The 23,968-nt window shown below is 41.8% G+C and overlaps 2 protein-coding genes across 2 annotated transcripts; both read left to right on the top strand.

The window, feature by feature from the left end:
- The first annotated feature begins 12,102 nt into the window (after positions 1–12,102).
- On the top strand, positions 12,103–15,929 carry LOC121814578. Its single transcript, XM_042221205.1, has 8 exons — positions 12,103–12,557; positions 13,113–13,205; positions 13,283–13,405; positions 13,594–13,686; positions 13,837–13,897; positions 13,985–14,127; positions 14,275–14,451; positions 14,580–15,929. Exons 2-8 carry the CDS (start codon positions 13,125–13,127, stop codon positions 14,799–14,801), a joined length of 900 nt encoding a protein of 299 aa, XP_042077139.1. The 5' UTR covers positions 12,103–12,557; positions 13,113–13,124; the 3' UTR covers positions 14,802–15,929.
- On the top strand, positions 15,926–23,077 carry si:dkey-96l17.6 (kinesin-like protein KIN-14E). The gene is made up of 11 exons (XM_014333669.2): positions 15,926–16,160; positions 16,357–16,460; positions 16,747–16,846; positions 16,924–17,116; positions 17,620–17,800; positions 17,905–18,142; positions 22,138–22,298; positions 22,388–22,492; positions 22,585–22,682; positions 22,771–22,849; positions 22,940–23,077. Exons 1-11 carry the CDS (start codon positions 16,154–16,156, stop codon positions 22,988–22,990), a joined length of 1,317 nt encoding a protein of 438 aa, XP_014189155.2. The 5' UTR covers positions 15,926–16,153; the 3' UTR covers positions 22,991–23,077.
- The last annotated feature ends 891 nt before the right edge of the window (positions 23,078–23,968 follow it).

Raw genomic sequence — 23,968 nt, 5'->3', positions numbered from 1 at the left:
TCATCCATAAGGGATGCATTTGACATATGTTTAACATATTATAGCCCAACAAGTTACTTATAGCACTTTAAATATGAGCAATCGCTTTTTGGCAAATACCGGAAATCAGTTTTTGGCAAATACCGGAAATCAGTTTTTGGCAGACAATCACTTTTTGGCACAACGCCTTTAAGGTGTCACGGATAAATACAACAAAATAAAACTAGTACCGGTACCGAAAAAAAGAAAATTTATTCATAACACACGTGAAAAGACCCAGGAAAACCGAGTAAACGATAAAAACGATAACAAAATAACGCTGAAAACCGATACAAACCCTGAAAACTATACATTTCACGCCTGAGCCTCGACTCTCGCGGCCCGGTACCAAACGACTCACGGACCGGTACCCTAGACAAAGTGAATCCGTGAACTAAGGTGTAGGTCTGTTAGGTTATGTTGTGGTGATCCTCTGGTTGGGGGATGTTTGTTCATACTGGAGTGCAAAATTAAAACCAATGGGAGATGGACAAGAAAAGGTCAAAGCCATCAGGTGCTCAGTTTAGAAAAAAGAGAAAAGAAGAGGAGGAGAAATGAGCAAAAGATACAGATAAGCAGATGTGTCATTGGATAATGGCAGGTCGTGTATCCTGAAACAATCATAATCATAATTCTTTATTAATCCCTAAGGAAATTATGTGGGTTACAGTTGCTCCAAGAAGAAAGTGTAAAAATAGTAACAGTAACAGGCTAAACTCCAAACAATACATTATGTTACAGATTTTACACATTTAAGAAATAGTACCAATATATACAGATCACTCAATTATAAATATCAAGGATTAACAAAGGTGATTATAAATAAATATCAAGAAAATTGACAAGAACATTATAGAGTAGAAAAGAGCGTATGGATAAAGGGTGTAACTATTGCAGTGTTGACATTGTATTAGATGGAGAGGTTGTACAGGGAGATGGCCACGGGCAGGAATGATTTCCTGTGTCATTCAGTGGTGCTTTTTGGTAATCTCAGTCTCTCACTGAACGTGCTCCTGTTAGTAGCCAGCATGGCATGGAGTGGGTGGGAGGTATTATCCAAGATGGTCCTTATCTTGGACAACATCTGCCTCTCAGACACCACCCTAACGGAGTCCAGCTCCATCCCTACAACATTACTGGGCTTGTGGATCAGTTTATTTAGTCTGTTGCCATCTGTGACCCTCAACCTGCTGCCCCAGCATGCAACAGCATAGAGGATAGCACTGACCACAACAGAGATACACCAAGATAACACTAATTAGTAGGGATAGTGAAAACTTCTGTTTACGTTTGTTAGCCACTTGGCTATGATAGTAAACCGTAGACACTGATGTAGCTTACTGAATCTTTTGGACTGTGTTCAGCACAATATTAATTAGTCATTGTTGGGGCGATCGTGGCTCAAGAGTTGGGAGTTCGCCTTGTAATCGGAAGGTTGCCGGTTCGAGCCCCGGCTTGGGCAGTCTCGGTCGTTGTGTCCTTGGGCAAGACACTTCACCCGTTGCCTACTGGTGGTGGTCAGAGGGCCCGGTGGCGCCAGTGTCCGGCAGCCTCGCCTCTGTCAGTGCGCCCCAGGGTGGCTGTGGCTCAATGTAGCTTGCCATCACCAGTGTGTGAATGGGTGGATGACTGGATATGTAAAGCGCTTTGGGGTCCTTAGGGACTAGTAAAGTGCTATATAAATACAGGCCATTTACCATTGTCAGTTGTTGATTTGTCCTATTCTCATTGTATGATGAATTATGATGGCTGTTTGTTAAGTGTTTGCATACTATGCATACTCTCTCTCTCTCTCTTCATATATATGTTTGTGTGTGTGTGTTTCGCCAAAGGAAGTGTTCGTCCAGGGCGTCAAACATGTTAGGACCTCTACTGGTCTTACTGGTTGGTAGATCAAATATCTGTCTTTGACGTTCCTGCTGTTTTCTCTTGTCTTTGCAACAAGTGACGTTAAACAGTATGACAGCACTACTGTCATGTATTTATGTGGGAGTCCAGCATTACATTGTCTGTATGAATAACCAAGCTAACCAAGACCTCAAAATTTCTCCAAAGTCTAAGCCTTGGAGTGATGTCTGAGGTGTGTTGTGTTGTCATGACAGCAGGGTCAGGTTGTCATACTCCTTGAAGTCTGCATGTCTCAACAGAGTGTTAATGCTGTCAGTGATTACAATATTTTAACCCCGTCAGACTTTGTAATCAGACGGAACAATCGAATTCCCAGAGGCTAGTGGCGACATGCAATAAAACCTCTGTTACATATACGATATGTCCTGATATTTTCCAGTGATGAAAGACTTGTGTGATTAATTGGTTGGAGTTTCCAGACTGGAGAAAAAGGGTCAGTTTGATATCCAGGGTTAGGGTTGCGAATGTGGAGAAATAAAGGGAAACAGCAGGCAAAGCTGCATTTTCATTAAAGTGGTATCACGGGTGGATTTACCTCTAAGGAAGGTGTGTTAAACAGATGCTCAAGCTGTGGGCCAAATGTTCCAAATGAGTTTCTCAGTCTAAGAAAGAAAAAAAAGGAAACTGTAACAGAGACCCTCAGCCAAGGACAAAAGGACAACAATAGCAGCTGCAACTGATATGATTTTATTACAAAATAAATTCTATTAGCAAGAATTTCTGATTTTGTCTTCATTCTCTTCTTATTTTCTGTAGGTGGTGTGTTTTCAGTTTTATTAACTTTATTTGGGAAAGTGTAGGTTTCCAAGGAAAGAAAGAGAAAAAACAGAGCCCAAGTGAAGAGTGTGTGTGTGTGTGTAACCTATATATGTGTCTGTTAGTATGAGGAAGCATCCAGTTACAATCTCTATCTCACACACGGGAAACCTGAGGACTGTTTATGGCATCTTTTTACCCTCTGGCTGTGCAGAGTTTAAGCTGGTACCCGGTGAAACTCCATCTCTGCAGGTTTAATATTTAAAGACTGTTTAGAGTTTGGTTCCCATAAGAGATCAGGATCATCTCGTTCTCCTGATCAGCACAGCAGCACCCTGGTCTGAATCACATCGAAGGGATCTGAGCTGCTCTGACAACCAGGTAGTTCTGCTTTTTTCTCTCTCTTTTTTACTTTTTTGTATTTAAATATACATTCATTTGCATATTTTTACTGTTTAGTGGATGCTGTTATAGTAAATTTGCACAAGTTTAGTAAAGGAAGCTGAAGATTTGTCCTGATACGGCACAGTGAAATGAGAGAATCTGAAAATAAAAATAGGTCCACAATGAAAGTTTGGGATTTTCAGTTTTTCCTGTTCTGAAGCTTGCAGCTTATAGTAGCTTGGAGTGGCTGACTGAAGGATTACACTCCTTGAGTGAAGCTGCTGAGTGGGCATTTAGACATCTGCACATAGTTTGAGGGCGCGATTGAAAGTTCAAGATATAGATCAAAATATTTGAGGATTTTCAGTCTATAAGTTCATTTTTTTTAGCTTTCAAAATTCAACATGATTTTTCCTTTTTGTGTGTTTCAGACGGGTCCACTCTCATGTGTCAACTTAACAGAGATCAACCTAAAGAATACACTGAAAAAAAGGGATTGTCCATCTCTTGGATTTATGTAAGCATCTTGCGTGTATTTAACACAATTGCCTCATGTTTTAAAGTTAAGTGTAACTATATAGTGTAGAAACTACATGATATGCAGAGAGGGTAGATTAAATTGTTCATATCATGTTCGAGTGAAGTAAGTCAATAATATATCAATGTTTAATCTCGCGACACTGCATGGGATTTCAGTTTCGTGTGCTTTGGATCGTGGTGTGAGGAAGGCATCCATCTCAGTCAAGTCGAGCAGCTGCCTCTACCTTTTTCGGTATACCGAAAAATATAAATTAGGTGGTTGTTAAATTAAAAAAGGCTACCTTGTAATTTGAACACAAAAATGTCATGTTTTTAGCCAACCATCCCTTTAACGTTAACTAGTAATGACTTCATGAACTTCTTCACAAATAAAATTCTTATCATTAGAGAAAATAATGCCAATAATCATCCCACAGATGTAATATCATCTACAGTTACTCTTAGTACCATTGATGTTAAGTTAGACTCTTTTTCTCCAATTGATCTTTCTGAGTTAACTTCAATAATTACTTCCTCCAAACCATCAATGTGTCTTTTAGACCCCATTCCTACAAAACTGCTCAAAGAAGTCCTGCCATTAATTAATTCTTCGACCCTAAATATGATCAACCTATCTCTAATGATCGGCTCTGTACCACAGGCCTTCGAGGTGGCTGTAGTTACACCTTCAAAAAGCCATCTCTAGACCCAGCAGTCTTAGCTAATTATAGGCCAATCTCCAACCTTCCTTTCATATCAAAAATCCTTGAAAGAGTAGTTGTCACACAGCTAACAGATCATCTGCAGAGGAATGGCTTCTTTGAAGGGTTTCAGTCAGGTTTCAGAGCTCAGCACAGCACAGAAACAGCTTTAGTGAAGGTTACAAATGATCTTCTTATGGCCTCTGACAGTGGACTCATCTCTGTGCTTGTCCTGCTAGACCTTAGTGCAGCATTCGATACTGTGACCATAATATCCTATTAGAGCGATTAGAACATGCTGTAGGTATTACAGGTACTGTGCTGCAGTGGTTTGTATCATATCTATCTAATAGACTCCAATTTGTGCATGTAAATGGAGAGTCCTCTTCACACACTGAGGTTAATTATGGAGTTCCACAGGGTTCAGTGCTAGGACCAATTCTGTTTACATTATACATGCTTCCCTTAGGCAGCATCATTAGAAGACATAGCATACATTTTCACTGCTATGCAGATGACACCCAGCTCTATCTGTCCATGAAGCCAGATAACACACACCAATTAGTTAAACTGCAGGAATGTCTTAAAGACATAAAGACCTGGATGGCCGCTAACTTTCTGCTTCTTAATTCAGATAAAACTGAGGTTATTGTACTCGGCCCTGAAAATCTTAGAAATATGGTATCTAACCAGATTCTTACTCTGGATGGCATTACCTTGGCCTCCAGTAACGCTGTGAGGAACCTTGGAGTCATTTTTGACCAGGACATGTCCTTCAACGCACATATTAAACAAATATGTAAGACTGCTTTCTTCCATTTGCGCAACATCTCTAAAGTTAGAAATATCCTGTCTCAGAGTGACGCTGAAAAACTAGTTCATGCATTTATTACTTCCAGGCTGGACGACTGTAATTCATTATTATCAGGATGTCCAAAAAACTCACTGAAAAGCCTTCAGCTAATCCAAAATGCTGCAGCAAGAGTCCTGACAGGGACTAGAAAGAGAGAGCAGATTTCTCCTGTTTTGGCTTCCCTTCATTGGCTTCCTGTTAAATCCAGAATTGAATTCAAAATCCTGCTCCTCACATACAAGGTCTTAAATCATAGGTGTCAAACTCTGGCCCGCGGGCCAAATTTGGCCCGCAGCCTAATTACATTTGGCCCGCGAAGCCATACCAAATTACTATTAGAGCTGGCCTACTGGTATTATACAGCTAATATATATATTGTTTAGTATTAAGCTTTGCTTGTTCCATATTCAGTTTTTCAGCAAAACGTGTTTGAGTCCATAAGAAAAGATTCATTCTTATATCTGGAGGAATAAATATATTTCAATAAATATTAACGTTAGCCGCGACTTTGTTCCAGTTTTGAATTTTGGCCCACTGTGTATTTGAGTTTGACACCCCTGTCTTAAATAATCAGGCCCCATCTTATCTTAATGACCTTGTAGTACCATATCACCCTATTAGAGCACTTCGCTCTCGCTCTGCAGGCCTACTTGTTGTTCCTAGAGTATTTAAAAGTAGAATGGGAGGGAGAGCCTTCAGTTTTCAGGCCCCTCTTCTGTGGAACCAGCTTCCAGTTTGGATTCGGGAGACAGACACTATCTCTACTTTCAAGATTAGGCTTAAAACTTTCCTTTTTGCTAAAGCATATAGTTAGGGCTGGACCAGGTGACCCTGAATCCTCCCTTAGTTATGCTGCAATAGACGTAGGCTGCCGGGTTTCCCATGATGCATTGAGTTTTTCCTTTCCAGTCACCTTTCTCACTCACTATGTGTTAATAGACCTCTCTGCATTGAATCATACCTGTTATTAACCTCTGTCTCTCTTCCACAGCATGTCTTTCATCCTGTTTTCCTTCTCTCACCCCAACCGGTCGCAGCAGATGGCCCCGTCCCTCCCTGAGCCTGGTTCTGCCAGGGGTTTCTTCCTGTTAAAAGGAAGTTTTTCCTTCTCACTGTCGCCAAAGTGTTTGCTCTTAAGAGTGGTTAGTTGCTCATGAAATTCACAAGATCACACAAGATTTCAAACTGCAGGAAAATCACTGGAGTCATAAGAGGCAGACAACTACACACACACCACATGTATGCTGTTGCTATTTATTGTGGTGTAACCTGTCAAGGACAAAAACGTACAGAAAATTCTGCATTAAGCCTTGAAATCATAGCTACAACATGTAGTATTTAAGTGACCAAGTAGTATTGGGGTAAAAGTTATTGAATAGTGTTGAAATAAAATGACAAAATTGTGAAGGATTAAAATATTCCAAGAGCTCAACTTACTTCATCTGAACATGTTTCAATTATGCTTTATCAACACAAAATGCACAGGTTTATTGAATATGAATAAGTTGTGTTGTTTTAACTTAGTTGTTTCTGCCAAAGCAAAACAGTTGTGTGCAACCAATGTCCACTATTGAATGAAGTAAATCCAACATGGCCTTTTTTTTCAGTGTAGCAGTGACCTGCACCACATATTTATATACACAATGTACGTGAACTCTCCCGGAGCTGAGGGTGGATCCTATTCACTGACCTTCCTGGGAAAGAAAGTAGGAAGACATCGATCTGTAGCTCCTGCAGGCAAGCAATGTGAGTTTAAAAACAAAGTCCCATTACTAATGGGTTTTATTTGTATGCATGGTGAAAACAGCATCCTTGGGTTTTTTGTTGTTGTTGTTGTTGTATCTAATATCACATAAGAATAGAGCTGACAGAGGGTATTGGTGGCAGACAGATGAAGTTGGACATGGGTTAAATATTTCAGCTGCTTGGCTGCCTCCTTTGTAAAGCATTGAAGCAGCCAGTGCATTGAAAAAAACAGAACACATTGTTCCTAAAAGAACCTGGTTGAAAATCTAGATATGAGAACCTGTGGAACCAGATCGAAGCACATGCAAGCACACACACTCACTGACAAGTACACAGACTTACATGGCAGTTGCATTAATAACTGGTAGCCACTACATCTGAATAGAAATCACACCAGGTGTGTTTTTCACAATTATTTTTTTTATGTGCAATTGAATTCTCATGGGTTTAAAGGTCTTTATATCCCATGAAGATGTTATCAGTACCTTAAAGCTGTGTGTCCTCATGCTGCACCTCCTTTTTTGTTCTTTCACCTTTTCTCTGTCTACAGCCATCAAAAGTCTGGCAGTGGAGGGAAGGACCATACCTCATCTTTTCATTTTACTGTCTGTATTTACAGTTCATATGTAATATGTTTCTCTCAGTTGCCTGGGAGACGACTTTCAGGTCTGCTTGCCCCGAGGACCGTGTGGTGTCTTCGAGGGTTGCTAAAGTCCCTGTGGCAGCGCAGACGCTGGAAGAGCTACCAGGCAGTGTACCAGAGCTTCAAGATGAAAGGCCATGCCCGATTATTCACAACACACAGCTTGACCAGTATGAGAAAACCACAGCAGGTCAGACCAGCTGACTTTCAGTTTTGCCCTGTTTTCTGCCTTTTACCGCTGGGCTCTTCTATAGCCTGCTTTTAGACTCATTCAACTGGATAACTGTGTTTGCATTCCAGTAACTTCCTCTCCAATTCCTGACATAATTTCTGTTTCTCTGCTGAAAGGTGTTTCTGTGAGGAAAGTTACAACACACCCACATTCCTGTACGAGGAACAAAAGAGGGGAGAGGGTGGGATGGGTTCGGCATGACACGGAGAATGATGAAGCTGTCAAACAGGGCCAACTTGTGGAATATTTTTGATTAGGCTGTGAGTGGCAAAGCTTCGAACTGAGAGAGAAAGTAAGCCAGAACTAAGTCTTTAGTTAACTAGAACATATTAATTGTGTTATAATCTACTTTTTGATTGCAGCCTTCAGAAATGTAAATAGACATTAAACTGAATACCATGAATCACTCAACATAAAAATGTAAGACATGTTTGGAATCTTAGAAATAAAATGGAAACGTTTCCAAGTGATTTATGTGTTTTCTTTTTCCCAAGAGTCCTTCCATGTAAGTGCAATAACATGATCATAAATGCATTATAAAAAAGAGGCGCCATGAGAGTACAAACCTCAACCAGGTTAGCTCACTCTGAGCAGTATTTACTTGTAGGACAATAGTATTGTATGGGTGGACGCTCCCTTAGAGTAGAGTCACTACTCCTCCACTCAGCTGGCCTGGGAATGCCTTGGTGTTCCCTGGGATAAGCTGGAGGAGGTGGCTGGAGAACAAGAGGCCTTCATTTTTTTTCTATCTAGCTTGAAGAAAAGGTCCAAGGTCCAAAGTAATGTTATATTAAGAATCCCCATATATTATTCCATAAATGCATATATGCTGTCAATGCAAACAATGACAGTAAGAAACATTTTTAAATGCTCTTTATGGCATTACTGTATTATCACTTTGACCTTGAGATCAATGCATTGAGCTTGAACGAGAGGTCAGAGTTCAAATGTGACATAATATTTTAAACCTTTCTATGCTACCTTTTATATATATGTTGACAGTACATGGGCCAGCACAAGGCCAGTTGCAGACACACCGGTGGTCCTGTGCTGGCCCATGTGTGGATTACCTCTGGCAAACCTGATCTGGGCCACCAAACGGCCGTCATTCTTTGCGGTATGTGGGCCATGTGTAAGTTGTGTGCAGCCACGAGCTGCAAGCCATGTAATAACAACATGTGCCGGAACATAATAGTGCGAAAGTAACATGATGAAACTCTGTTCAGACAGTGCCTGATGCTTTTATATGCTCCCAGATTACTCAGTGTGTTTTATACAACATGCCACATTTACACACTTTCTCTAAAATGAGTGCTACCTAACTACATCCATACACATTCACACTCTTGACATGCAGATTGGAGGAACTAGGGATCAAACCACTAACCTTCCAATTAGTAGGTGACCTGCTCTACCTCCTGAGCTACAACCACCTACAGGCAATGACGAGTAAACCGTCACTAGGTTTTGGATAAAGCGTACACTCACAAACCTGTCAAATCTGCATTTGAAACGTTGGCTACCATAGCAGTATAGTATTGCAACATGGCATTTGGGTCTTCTAACTAAAATAGGAAAATAGGAACATAAATAGTGCCATCATTGCCAGACCTGGCCCACATCTGGTTGACATACACTCTGCCACGACACCGGTCAGTCAGAAGTGCCAGCTTGATGCTGGATCCAGGGAAGACCTGTTTTCTATGAGCTCGGCCACATAAACCAAACCACAATCGGGCCAGATATGGCATGCCATCACATCGACAGTGCCATCTATGGCAGGCCTGGCCCATATCTGGGTGACATATGTCTTATTATGCCAGAAGTCAGCCAGCAGTGCCAGCTTGATACCAGATCTGGGCCAGACCTGCTTGCTATGTGGGTCTACAAGCAAGCTGGGTAAAAAAGAAAAGTAGACAAGCAAACAATGAAAGTATTTCACAAGCTTCCACCTGTAAAGTATCATTACTATTTAATTCTATATATACATACAATACCAGTCAAAAATCTGGACACACCTTGTCATTGAATGTTTTTCTTTATTTTTTACTACTTTGTAAAGTGTATATACTAACTAACTATAGACGTCAAATATATGAAGCAAGATCTATGAAACTACGTCGGAAAGAAATCTGATTAATAACTCTAAATATTAATCAGACTAATATTTCATATTTGTGAAAGTCACCACTCTTTGCTTTGCTGACAGCTCTGCAAACCCTTGTGAGCTTCATGATGTAGTCACCTGAAATGGTTTTCACTTCACAGGTGTGCCTTGTCAGGGTTCATTTGTGGAATTTCTTGCCCTCTTAATTTCGGCTGGGAGATCAGTTGTGTAGTGCAGAAGTCAGGTTGGTACACACCTGACAGCCCTATTTGACAACTCTTAGAATTCATATAATAACAAGAACCAATCAGCTAAGTATAGAGAAACGACAGTCCATCATTACTTTAAGAACTGAAGGTCGGTCAGTCTGGAAAATTGCTCACGCAAGGACCGCCCCTAAAAAGGAAGACCAAGGGTCACCTCTTCTGCTGAAGATAAATTCATCCGAGTTACCAGTCTCAGAAATTGCAAAACATCTCTACATCAACTGTTCAGACGAGACTGTGTGAATGAGGCCTTTATGGTCAAATAGCTGCTAAGAAACCACTACTAAGGAAAAGTGTCCTGCCATGTCTTTGTGCGAGGCAGAAAAGGTGAATGGACAGTCTCTGGTTCCCACCATGAAGCATGGAGGAGGAGGTGTGAGTGTGGTGGTGATTTGCTGGTGACACTGTTGGGGATTTATTCAAAATTGAAGGCACACTGAACCAGCATGGCTACCACTGCATCCTGCAGAAGTTTGCATTTAGTTGGATCATCAATTATTTTTCAGCAGGACAAAGACCCCAAACACACCTCCAGGCAGTGTAAGGCCTATTTGACCAAGAAGGAGAGAGATGGAGTGCTGCACCAGATGGCTTGGCCTCCACAGTCCCCTGACCTAAACCCAGTGGAGATGGTTTGGGATGAAATGGACCATAGAGTGAATATAAAACTTAGTTTTGGGTTATTTCACATGCTTTTATTTACTACATATTTCCATGCAATATGTTCATTGTAATATGTTCATTCATAGTTTTGTACCTTCAGTGAGAAATGTAACATAAAGAGTCATGAAAATAAAGTAAAACCATTAAATGAGAAGGTGTATCCAAAGAAAATTGTATATATAACTATATAAATTATATAAATATAATTAGATAGTTGGGTGAAAATTTACAATTTTCTTCACTTAAGCGACTTAAAAAAATAGGGAAACTGTTTATGTTTACACAGGGATTACAAAAAAAGCTTCCAATAGACAATATATGCTTACAGAACCTGTGCCTTCTGCTTTTTCATATCTATTCAGTTTTGATTGCAACTCTCCAAAAACATGTGTTTAACTGTTCAAGCTGTTGCTTATCCCCAAACTCTTTGGATGAAGAGGTGGGCCGCGTTCAGGCGCTGGATCACTGCCAGCCGAAGGAAACACAATGGACAAGAGGTCAACCAAGGTGCTGTAAAAGAAAAAAGACAAAGAAAAGAAAAGTGCACTACCTACAATATCCTACAAAGGATATTGTATGAGAGGAAATGGGGGTTATAGTGTGTGTGTGTGTTTCCCCTGCAGTATGGGTGTTCAGTTTCTGCTTACACAGTAATTGCGTTGAAGTAAAAGTAAAAAATGCAACAATGTAAAACAGTCTGTGACAAATCACGAAAAAATTAAAAAAATACGTAAAGTAGCAATAATAAAAGTGCTGGTGAAGGTGACCGTGTTTTATAGTGCACAACATTATTAAATTTCTAAAGCATCAGTGTTAAAGCAGCATCTCACTGTTGCATTTGGATGAGGAGTAGCTAGGTTTTATAAATCCCAAACTAAGGCCAGCAAACCTCAAAAGCTAAATCATATCTGATATGCTGAGACAGGAATAATAATAAAAAAAAACAGCTAAGTACAAAAAAACAGAAATACATGCGAAAAATACAAAAAACACTTTCATTTTAAGGAATCTAAGGACAAAATGGTTGGGAACCACAGATTCAGAGCAAAAACATATATGTTTATTTAATAGTACTTTAAATTTGCAATTTAGTTTCTTTCTCTGCTGTGAGACGAGTGTGACAGTGGGTGTGGTGGAGTGTGGAAAAGTTACTTTTTATTATTGTTAGTTTTAATACAGGGAGGAGTATGAATTGTGAATCTTGCGACACACCCCTGCATTCATGTCCTAATTTGATTTGTAATTCATTCTCTAGGCAGACCTTAAATTGGCTATCTATAGAATATACATAAATGGACAAAGAGAGCACAAGTTAACATAGGAATACAAGCAGATTATTCATGGCTGCATTGTTGATCCCTTTTTAGAAACTGTTTCAGTGACGTTTTATGTGCCACATGCTGATTGCCCAACATGCACTGGCAGACAGGTAGATCAATGCAGTCTATCTAGTTTGTGCGTTTGCTTTTACAAGCTTAGTCATCATTTTAACATGATTTCCAAGTATACATTGAGAACTTTACCTGTGTACAGATTTAAAATCATGCTCCTTGTGCATGGCACTAGAGAGATAGGTTTGCTACTAATTATCACTTTAACTAAGCCCCATTCTCTGTAATAAACAGTCATTTGCAGCGTGCTCTTTCTGCAGGCTCATCAGAATCTCAGCTGCCAGGCAGGAGTGATGCAGATCAAGTTGGGCAGTCACCAGGTGGCAAGATCTACATCCCCTATGAGTCTGCTGAACTCTGCATTGCTCAGGTAAAACAATGAGGATCATCACAGGACAGTCGTGCAGACCAGTGGAGTTTTATTTAAAGTAGAACCAGTTTTACACTAGTGGAGGTATCATGGATTAATGTGTTACAGAGACAGCTCAGGTTGGATGATTCAGGGACAAAGTAAGAAAGGATATAATTAGTTTGTTTGAACTTGCAGATGGAAACAGATGACCTGCTTGGGCAACTCCAAAGTGAAATAGCAAAAAGAAGAAGAAAAACCAAAAATTAACATCCTAATCTCAATCAGCCTGTGATGCATGTTAGCATGGTCAAAAAAGACAAAGTAGCTTATTCTTCTTTCTCAGTGGATGATAAATATTTCTTCAGACCTTTTACTTAGTGCTTTGGCTGGTTGCGGGCATGCAAACACAATGAAGACACTGTCAGACACTGTTGTTTTGCTCTCATTCACACTCACATGGCTGCCTTGATTGTGCCACTGTTGCCCTCGAAGGCATTTGACCAGGATCATGATACCAGGATGCATTTTTGTGTCTATCTGATATCTGTTAGTGACTGTGCGCTGTAAAAACAGATAGCCAAGGACATGGAAAGCATGAGTAAAAGGCATCTGGAAATGGTCCAGGAGCTGGAAGAGAACTTCCAGATGACAATGCAGGAGAACCAGGTGATGATGTGTGTGAGTGTCTGTGTGAGGGAGTCTACTAAAACAAAACAGTACTGACAACGGTCCTCTCTCATCAGGATTGTACCGTGCAGAAGATCAGATCTCACTATCAGAACAAGTTAAACACTCTGCGAAAAATCCTGGACATCTACCAGGAGAAGGTGGAGAAGAAGAAAGCCAACTGGGAGGCTAAAGTTGAGGTTGCAGTCCTTCTCCTATTTGCCGTACATGAACACCGCTATTGTTTTAATCTTGCTCATTTTACTGCAAATTTGTTGTGGTACATTTCTACTTTTAATTTTCCAGTTCATATTCCTTGTAATCCACATCTGAAATATTGAGTGGCCGGATGCATATTTACATGCATTCGTGTTCCTGTTTCCTGCAGACCCTGAAAGCTCAAAACGAGCTGTTGCTGAAGGAGCAGAGAGCTGAGAGGAAGAGGAGCGTGGAAGAGGCCCTGCAGTGGCACAGAGAAAAGGTTGCATAGCAGTCTGGCAGACTTCATGGCCTCTTACATCAATCATTGATCTTCTGAATGAGAGCACACTCTTGTGGCTATATTTGAGAAGAACATTGAGTCTATTTTAACAATATAATCACATAGATTTTCTTCTTTTCTTTCAATTAGAGCAAAATGCTGGAACTGTTCTCCAACAGGCTGGATGCCCTGCACAGTCAGCAGGCCTCCAGTGAGTTTATCTGCCATGATGTTAAAGTCTGTGAAACACCAAATGTTTGTGCCTAACAAATTATTCATACCATTTTGCCTTAAGCAGCATTGCAGGAGCTACAGATGGCCCGACAAGAAATAGGAAAAGTCCAAGAAATGTTGGTGGTCTCCACACAGGAGCAGCAGGAAACCACAGGGGAAGGTGAAAACCTGGAGATTGAAGGACTGTCAGCACAGCAACAAACAAGGGTGGGTTTGAATTTGTTGTTGCGACAGCTTGTTTCTCAAATAAAGGATAAAGCATGAAAAGGACAATAAGAAGAAAAGTTTAGAGTGTTGCTTTTTCTGTTTTGTTTTGATTTATGTTTGGTGGACTAACCCACTTTTTTAATGAAGGACTGCAGTGATTCTGATCAACCACTGGAGGGCGCTAAAGCTCGTCTAGAGGAACTAAAGGAGAGCCTGTACCAGAGGGAGAGGGAGATCACCGAACTGCTGGAGGCAGAGAGAAGCCCCATTCCTCCGGTGCCTCAGCCACCCTGCGGCGTTCTGCTTTCCCTCGTCATACACAAGGTGCTGCTCACACATTAGTTAATATTAAACTAGGTGGAAAATCAACTGCCAGCAACAAAATCAAAGAAAAATCATCTCTTTTCCTCCCCGATTTATTTAGGCTGTTGCATCAATTTCTCTTTCTTTAGGCTCATGAAATCTGCAGTGCAGTGCCTGAAACCAGAGCCCTGTTAGACCAGATGATTGAGGACAATCGGGTTGCTCTGGCCTCAGCCAGAAACAAACTGGACCGACTCAAGAATGTTCAAGAAGAAAGCAATGACAGAGAGGATGCCACTGACCAAGAGGGGTTAGAAATTGAAACAAACAAACAAACAAACAAAAACAAAAGAAAGAAAAGGGAAAAATGATTTCTTAATGGTTGTAATAACTGCTTAATTTCAAAATATCAGGTTAACCTCCTGACTACCAGGAAAAAAAAAGTGTTGTCCAATCAACTTTTTTTAAACCCCCCAATGTTTGTAAGGTAATTAGAAGACTGAAATAATTTTTTGGGAAAAAAAAGTTTAAATATTTTTAGATATCACATGTCCACTGCAGAGGACATTGGAAGGCCAAACATGTAAAAATGAACTTTGATGGCAAATATTTGCTTCAACTCTTCACCAAGGAGAAGTTTGAACTCAAGGAACTGTAGTGGTTTCTTCCCCCAAAACTGCAAGTCATTGCTATACTGAAGCCACGAGTTGGTGATTGCCAGATCAAAAAGTAGAGAACTGCACATACTGTCAATTTCTGAGTGCGAGAGACCATCCTGTAGAAACTCAACATTCTGCAACAAGGTCCACGTCACCTATATTGGTAGTGTAGCCTACTCAGCAATTGCCAGTGGCCTTGGCACATGGACAAAACTTTTGCTTTTCTTAGACCATCTGGTGTGTCTGTCCTGAGGTTGATTGCCATAGGCAGAGGATGCCATGACAACTGTCTTGTTGTCCAACCACTTAATGACAGCAAGTTCAGGTCTGAGTACCATCTCTGATGCTCCTCCATCTTTCTTCTTCAAGGGCTTATTCCCTATGATCTTCTTCACCAGACAACTCAAGATCTGGGTTTCCCTCATCAAACTGCAATAAATTTCTTTCTGCTTCTAAAAAGGACTCCTTTTCTGGTCATTTAAAAAAACAGAACAAAATGGAGGAAATGACTACAAATGTCCACTACAGAGGACATTTGTTAAACACTTCAATACTATACTAAAATGAAGTTAGAATTAAGCATACTATGTTTTAATGTGTTATTAAGAGACTTATTTAAAATATGTTAACAACATTTATAGCTAAAAATTGCTCAATAAGAAGTTTTATGCACTTACTTTTCTTCTTCCCATAAAATGTGCTTGCAGCGATGGCCGCCATGTTCCTTAATCAAAAAACTAAAGTTCCCAAATGCTCCACCCCTTCACATTTGGTATCATTGGAAAACCCTAAATGTCCTCTGTAGATACCAAAAGGAGGCAATTCTTTAGTATGCAGTGCATGGGTGATATTCAGGTTTAGAAAGGTGCTCTACAGAGGACAAATTTGCATTGCGGGTAGTCAGGAGGTTTAAGTTAAGTTACACACTTTACTTTAAAGGTTTTCTTATATTTTACAGGTCAGAGAAATACAACTCAAATCTGTCTCTATTGCAAGAAACAGTGAAGGAAATTGAGGTCTGTCAAATCGCTTTAGGCTGCATTAAAAATGGAGAGAGCCCTGTGATGAATGGTAAATACATCTTATATTTCCTGAATATGTTGGCTCCAGCCAGTAATAGTAAATTAATTCATATAGTCACATCACATACATTCTTCACTTCTTTTATATAACAAAAATGTACATCTCATTGTCATAATATATTAGTAACTAGTAGTAAGTAATTAGTCTTTTACATATCACTCTTTTATTTTCCATCTCCACTCAGACTGTGCAGTTTCAGAACTGGAGGATATCCTGGGTCAGGAGGCAAGCCAAACCACGGGTGGAGTTAAGAGTGCCGGTCAGCAGCTTCTATTGCTGCAGGATCAGGTTAGTTTTTTACCACATCAGGTCAGATCTGTCCACCCAAACACTACAGAAACCACAGACAGAGGCATTAATCTGTCCACAGTGAGCTTTTACAGATACATGCTACTCATTAGGTATCACTTATATTATAAATCAGCAGTCCAACGGGGTACCAAAGCAGCCCCATTGTTATTCTAAACATTGATTATAGAATATTTTAGCACAAAGTGCTGTAAATACTTGATTTTATGTAAAGCATTCCTCACTATGATAACTCTTCCCTTATCATCATGTTTTTTTTTTCAAGCTGAAGCAAGAAAAAGAAGAGAAAAAGAAAATAATTGAGAACTACACTTCAGAAAGGACCCTGAGGAAAAAATATTACAATATGGTTGAAGATATGAAAGGTATGCATGTGTGTCTGTACTGCATGTAGCGCATTTTAGTTTCGACCTAAACTAAAAAGAAAAACTTGTTTCTTCAGGTAAAATTAGAGTGTTTTGTCGGATTCGCCCTGCGAGCCGAGCCGAAGCTGCGCAGGGTGGCGCCATCGTTGTGGAAAAAATAGATGAATACTCTGTCACCGTAGAAACCCCTCGTGGACCAAGGGAGTTTCAGTTTGACAAGGTGTTCAGTGCTGAAGCCTCTCAGGAAGACTTGTTTCATGACACCAGCAGGTGAGGGGCCCGGCCGCGTTTATTCAATGTGACATAACAGACACAGGGAGTCCCAGATTTGTATCATAGCAACCTCTGTGAATCTAAAAAGTAGTTTCTACTATTCTAAGGTACCAGCTCAGGCTAACCAAAGCTACAGTTACCTAACATGTGCTGCATGGAGGCACTCAAGCTTGGGTTAAATTGGGATTTGTGATGAGTGGGAGCTCTTATGCGTTAGACAAAATAAAATTCCTTCATTGCCAGTACACAGACGACAGCTGATGCTGCATTTGCTCATGCTGCTGTGCCACCTCTGTAGACTGTTTCGCTCATTTTGGGATTCTGCTGCTGTGCAATGTTATGTCTATTTAGTAGCATTGAAAGGGAGCAAATTATGTTCAAAAACAGATTTCAAGAGTTGATGGAAAAGTAGAAACAGTGAGGTAGCTCCTGAGGTAACTTGACATCAAGCCTTCCATATATTTTGACGCTTTCAGCTGAAGAAAATGTTTTTCCCACAGGCTGATCCAGTTAGCTATCGACGGTTACAACGTTTGTGTCTTTGCATATGGCCAGACGGGCTCAGGGAAGACCTTCACTATGGTTGGGGACAAGGAACAGAAGAATCCCGGGATCATCCCGAGAGCTTTCAATGCCATGTTTGATATCATGCGCGAGAACAGCTCTAAATTCAGTTTTAAGGTAGCAGACATTATTTCACCAGCATATAAACAAACCATGTTTGGGAGAGAAAAGACGTTGCTTCCCTTTGTTCCTCTCTTCCTGGTTACTGTGCTTCCTTTTAGGTTTCAGCCTATATGCTAGAGCTCTACAATGACAGGCTGCAGGACCTCTTTGCGAGCCAGGCTGGTGAGGCCCACGTACACACTCAATCCCATGGCCAGGCCAGGCGGGTGGAGATCAAGAGGAACAGAAAGGGAGTTGTGTTCGCCCAAGGAGCAGAGACAAAAGAGGCTTCCAGTGCCCAGGAGCTCTACGCTCTGTTCCAGCAGGCCTGCGCAAACCGACACATCTCTGCCACCAGTGAGCTCTTGATGCCGTGCAAAAGCCTCAAATAGGGTCCTGCTAATTGGTTTGGATTAATCATGTTAGTTACAGTTATAGCAGTGGGGTGGCATTTAGGTACATCATTACAGATCTGGAAAGCAGCAGAGCAACAATATGCTGATGCTAAACCTTTTATATATGTATATATTTAAATATATATAAAAAACACCCAGCACGCCCCTGCGGGCGGTTTATCCTTCAAGCTCGGGTCCTCTACCAGAGGCCTGGGAGCTTGAGGGTTCTGCGCAGTATCTTAGCTGTTCCCAGGACTGCGCTCTTCTGGACAGAGATCTCCGATGTTATTCCCGGGATCTGCTGGAGCCACTCGCCTAGCTTGGGAGTCACCGCACCTAGTGCTCCGATTACCACGGGGACCACCGTTACCTTCACCCTCCACATCCTCTCGAGCTCTTCTCTGAGCCCTTGGTATTTCTCCAGCTTCTCGTGTTCCTTCTTCCTGATATTGCTGTCATTCGGAACCGCTACATCGATCACTACGGCCGTCTTCTTCTGTTTGTCTACCACCACTATGTCCGGTTGGTTAGCCACCACCATTTTGTCCGTCTGTATCTGGAAGTCCCACAGGATCTTAGCTCGGTCATTCTCCACCACCCTTGGGGGCATCTCCCATTTTGACCTCGGGACTTCCAGGTTATACTCGGCACAGATGTTCCTGTACACTATGCCGGCCACTTGGTTATGGCGTTCCATGTATGCCTTGCCTGCTAGCATCTTGCACCCTGCTGTTATGTGCTGGATTGTCTCTGGGGCATCTTTACACAGCCTGCACCTGGGGTCTTGCCTGGTGTGATAGACCCCAGCCTCTATGGATCTTGTACTCAGAGCTTGTTCTTGTGCTGCCATGATTAGTGCCTCTGTGCTGTCTTTCAGTCCAGCTTTGTCCAGCCACTGGTAGGATTTCTGGATATCAGCCACCTCCTCTATCTGCCGGTGGTACATACCGTGCAGGGGCCTGTCCTTCCATGATGGTTCCTCGTCTCCCTCCTCTTTCTTGGGTTTCTGCTGCCTGAGGTATTCACTGAGCACTCGGTCAGTTGGGGCCATCTTCCCAATGTATTCTTGGATGTTCGTTGTCTCATCCTGGACTGTGGTGCTGACACTCACCAGTCCCCGGCCCCCTTCCTTCCGCTTAGCGTACAGCCTCAGGGTGCTGGACTTGGGGTGAAACCCTCCATGCATGGTAAGGAGCTTTCTTGTCTTTATGTCAGTGGCTTCTATCTCCTCCTTTGGCCAGCCTATTACCCCAGCAGGGTACCTGATCACGGGCAGGGCGTACGTGTTGATGGCCCGGATCTTGTTCTTACCATTCAGCTGACTCCTCAGGACTTGCCTGACCCTCTGCAGGTACTTGGTGGTTGCAGCTTTTCTAGCGGCCTCTTCATGGTTCCCATTTGCCTGCGGGATCCCCAGGTACTTGTAACTGTCCTCTATGTCTGCAATGTTGCCTTCTGGTAGTTCAATCCCCTCAGTTCTGACTACCTTCCCTCTCTTTGTTACCATCCGACTACACTTCTCCAGTCCGAACGACATTCCAATGTCATTGCTGTATAGCCTGGTAGTGTGGATCAGTGAATCGATGTCTCGTTCACTCTTGGCATACAGCTTGATGTCATCCATGTACAGGAGGTGGCTGACAACTGCTCCGTTCCGTAGTCGGTATCCGTAGCCAGTCTTGTTAATGATCTCACTGAGGGGGTTCAGGCCTATGCAGAACAGCAGTGGGGACAGAGCATCTCCTTGGTAGATCCGCACTTGATGGTGACTTGTGCTATGGGCTTGGAGTTGGCCTCTAGTGTTGTACGCCACATCCCCATTGAGTTCCTGATGAAGGCTCTTAGGGTCCCATTGATCTTGTACAATTCTAGGCATTCCAGTATCCAGCTGTGGGGCATTGAGTCATAGGCCTTCTTGTAATCAATCCAGGCAGTGCACAGGTTGGTCAGTCTGGTCTTGCAGTCTCGGCTGACTGTTCTGTCTACCAGTAGCTGGTGTTTTGCGCCTCTGGTATTCTTGCCAATTCCTTTCTGTGTCCCACTCATGTATTGACCCATGTGCCTGTTCATCTTAGCCGATATGATGCCTGACAGGAGCTTCCATGTAGTACTGAGGCAGGTTATTGGTCGGTAGTTGGAGGGGACCGGTCCCTTCTTGGGGTCCTTGGGGATCAGGACCGTCCGACCTTCGGTTAGCCATTCCGGGTGTCTCTCGTTAACTAGCAGCTGGTTCATTTGTGCTGCCAGACGCTCGTGGAGTGCAGTCAGCTTCTTTAGCCAGTAGGCGTGAACCATGTCGGGCCCTGGTGCTGTCCAACTCTTCATACTGGAGACCCTTTCTTGGATATCTGCCACTGTGATGGTTACTGGACCCTGTTCAGGGAGGTCGCTGTGGTCTGCCCTCAGATCCACTAGCCACTGAGCATTGCCGTTATGGGTTGCGTCCTTCTCCCATATGCTCTTCCAGTATTGCTCCGTCTCCAGCCTTGGTGGTGCTGTTCTCTTATTATTGTTCCCTTGCCACTGAGAGTACACCTTTGCTGGTTCTGTGGAGAACAGCTGGTTTATTCTCCTGCCTTCTATCTCTCTGGTGTACCTCCTCAAGCGGCTGGCCAAGGCTGTGAGTCTTTGCTTGGCAGTTTCCAAGGCCTCAGGTATGGACAGCTTGCTGTATTTCTTATGCACCTTCTTTGTCGCACCTTTCTGCAACTCCGTTAGTTGGCTAACCTCCCTCCGTGCTACTTTGATCTTGCCCTCTAGCCTCCTTCTCCATGGAGGGTACTGCCCCTTGTGGCTGTTCAACTTGTAGCCAAGCATCTCACTGATCACTGCTGCCGTATTGTAGATCAGCTTGTTAGTGTCGGTAATCGTGGTTGTAGGTATTGTCCGTAGTGCTGCATTAACATCATCTAGCAGACCTTCTGAGGGTACTTCACGTAATCTTGGTAACCGGCTACGGGGGATCCAGGTTTCAAGCTTGGCCATTATCCTATTTTTCAGGTCAGTTCCTCTCGCACTCAACGATCCTTCTCCTATCGCACTTGGGGCTATGTACCCAATCTCGGGTGGGGGTGATGATATCTCCCCCCTGACCTGGCGTCCTGACTCCTCCTTGCCGTAGCATTTGTGTTGTACCTCGTCAATCTCTAGCTGTGAGAGCAGTCCCTTCTTTCGAATGTTGGAACACTGAGCTACTAGTTGTTTCGCCGTCATTGTGGATGTTGGGTATCGAAGAATCCATAGGTCCGTCATCCTATTCATGTAGCCCCTTCCGCCGGGGTTACTTGCGTAGTAGCATTCCAACAACGCCCTGTTTTCGTCTCTTGCCCACCGATGCCTTCTTGTTCCAGTAGCCCACTTTTCGTCAGGGTGCCCTGGTTCCTCAACACCTGACGCGGACCTTGTTGATCCGGGCGACGTCCGAGCCGGCATGCCTTCATATTTATCTGTCTCGCTCATGTCTGCGGTAGGCTTGCTTAGCATAGGGGGTCTAGCCTTAGGACCCTTACTGGATACAGACGCCCCGGGCAGGAATCGAACTTGCGATCCTGGGTTCCAAAGGCGTGTAGTCTAACCACTACGCTATCCAGCTGCATATATATATATATATATATATATGTATATATACATATATATATATATACATATACATATATACATATATATATATAATATATATATGTATATATCATATATATTATATATATAAATCCTATTTATATATATATATATATAATATTACATCTATATATTTATATATATTGTGTCTGTTTGTATGTGTGTGTGTGGGTGTGTGTGTGTGTGTGTGTGTGTGTAGTGTTTAGAGAGTGAGGACAGAGATCTCTGAGGACTGATTGATTATTAATCAGCATCTTCTGAAGTCGCACTTCTTAAAATACCAGAAATATATAAAAATCCATCTTTCTTTGTCCTGTTGTATTTTTGTCATTTTTAAAGAGATGAACGTGGAGAGTTCCCGCTCTCATCTTATTGTTGGCATCATGGTGGAGAGCAGGAATCTGACAAATGGGAGTGTAAGCAGTGGGAAGCTGAGCCTTGTAGACCTGGCAGGCAGTGAGCGAGCAGCCAAAACAGGTGCCAAGGACCACCAGCTGAAGGTCTGCTCCTATCTTGTTTCATGGGTCAGTGAGTGGTTGAAAGATTTGTCATGACTTCTTTAAATTCTTCCATGTTCTCCTCTGTGCAGGAGGCAAACTCCATTAACAAGTCTTTGAGTGCACTGGGTGATGTGATCTCAGCTTTATCTGCTGAACTGCCCCATGTGCCATACAGGAATAGCAAGCTAACACAGGTAATAAATTAAAAAGGCAGTATTCTAGTTTTTCAATTCTGAACTCCAACGTAGACAAGCAGTTCAACCAAAATGTGTTTCATCTCTCTCAGGTGATGCAAGACTCTTTGGGTGGAAATGCTAAAACTCTGATGATCGTCAACACCTCTCCTACAGAATACAATCTTGACGAGACGCTCACATCTCTTATGTAACAGAGAGAGAAAAAACAGTGTTTTATTGTATTTTAGCACTAAAAAACTCAACAGAATAACACTTGAACTCTCTGAACTTTGCAGTTATGCAACAAGAGTGAAGGCCATAACCAACAACGCTCAGAGAAATGTGGAAAGCAAAGAGATTGCCCAGCTGAAAGAGGTGCATGCCACTTTCACAGCCAGCTATTCAAATATGTACATTTCTATTTAGAATTAAACCATAAAATAATGTGAATGTATTTTTTTCCAGGTGATCATGAAACTGAGATCTGGGCAGAGCGTGGAAGAGGAAGATGTTTGAACCGTTCTGCGTCGTAATAGTGAATAAAGTTATGAGTAAAGATTGTTAGAGATGTTCACATATTAATTTAGCCATAATTAGTTGGACAGACATCACAGTGCAGTTACTGACAGTTGCTGTGAGGATTGTGTGTGGTTTCTTAATGAATGTATAGAAACGGGCCCCCACAATAAAAGGCTCCATGTGTAAATGAAGATGTGAATAGAAATCAGTAGGTCATTCAGTTTGCACGTGTTTGTGTGTGGCCAGTGAGTTCAGTGGCTGTGAATAGACATGCAATAGCACGCAATGTTACACTGTTGTTGACAAGAGTTATACCGATGAGTTTGTAAAATTAAAGCTTTAGTTCAAAGGTCAGGGGAATTGTAGGAAATGTTAAAATCTGTTAATGTATCAAAGAAAATTTGTCCACTTGTACACAAAAATCTACGGAATATAAAAATACGGCACTGTGACACAGATCTCATGACGAAAACAATATTTATTATTTAATATGTATCCTTAGTTAATATTTATTATTAAAATAATCTATTAAAAAATTAAAATAGGGTTAAAATGCTTGCATTCTACTTTACTTAATACATTTCCATAGCTTGGTTTTCTGTACTTAACATATCTATCTAGGTAGATAAGATTGTTTTTTTCGTTTTTGTGTTTTGGAGGGATCCTTCTGAGCTAGTCCTCCCCTACTCACTTCAGAGTCAGCCTCACTGCCATCATCATCCATGAGTCACTCAGAACAGTGTGAAGGTACAGACAGAAAGCCAGTAAACATTACCACACAAGCAGAGGCACATTATTGTTTTCAGATTGCATGTTTTATACAAAGCCACTGTCTGCAGCTGTTTTATGTGACTCAGTTTTACTCTTTCTATAATTACTATAGAAAGAGGCTAACTGTAGGCTGTATATGCTTTCAAAAAAAACAATTTCCAACATCAGCTCTACTTTTTCTTTCAAAAATAGTCCAAAAGTTAA

This window comes from Haplochromis burtoni, unplaced genomic scaffold (assembly GCF_018398535.1).
Source record: "Haplochromis burtoni strain Fernald_Lab_line unplaced genomic scaffold, NCSU_Asbu1 Contig_62, whole genome shotgun sequence".
In the NCBI taxonomy this organism is placed as follows: Eukaryota; Metazoa; Chordata; class Actinopteri; order Cichliformes; family Cichlidae; genus Haplochromis; species Haplochromis burtoni.
The sequence above is the reverse complement of the archived record's forward strand: the minus strand, read 5'-3'. Positions and strand labels throughout refer to the sequence as shown.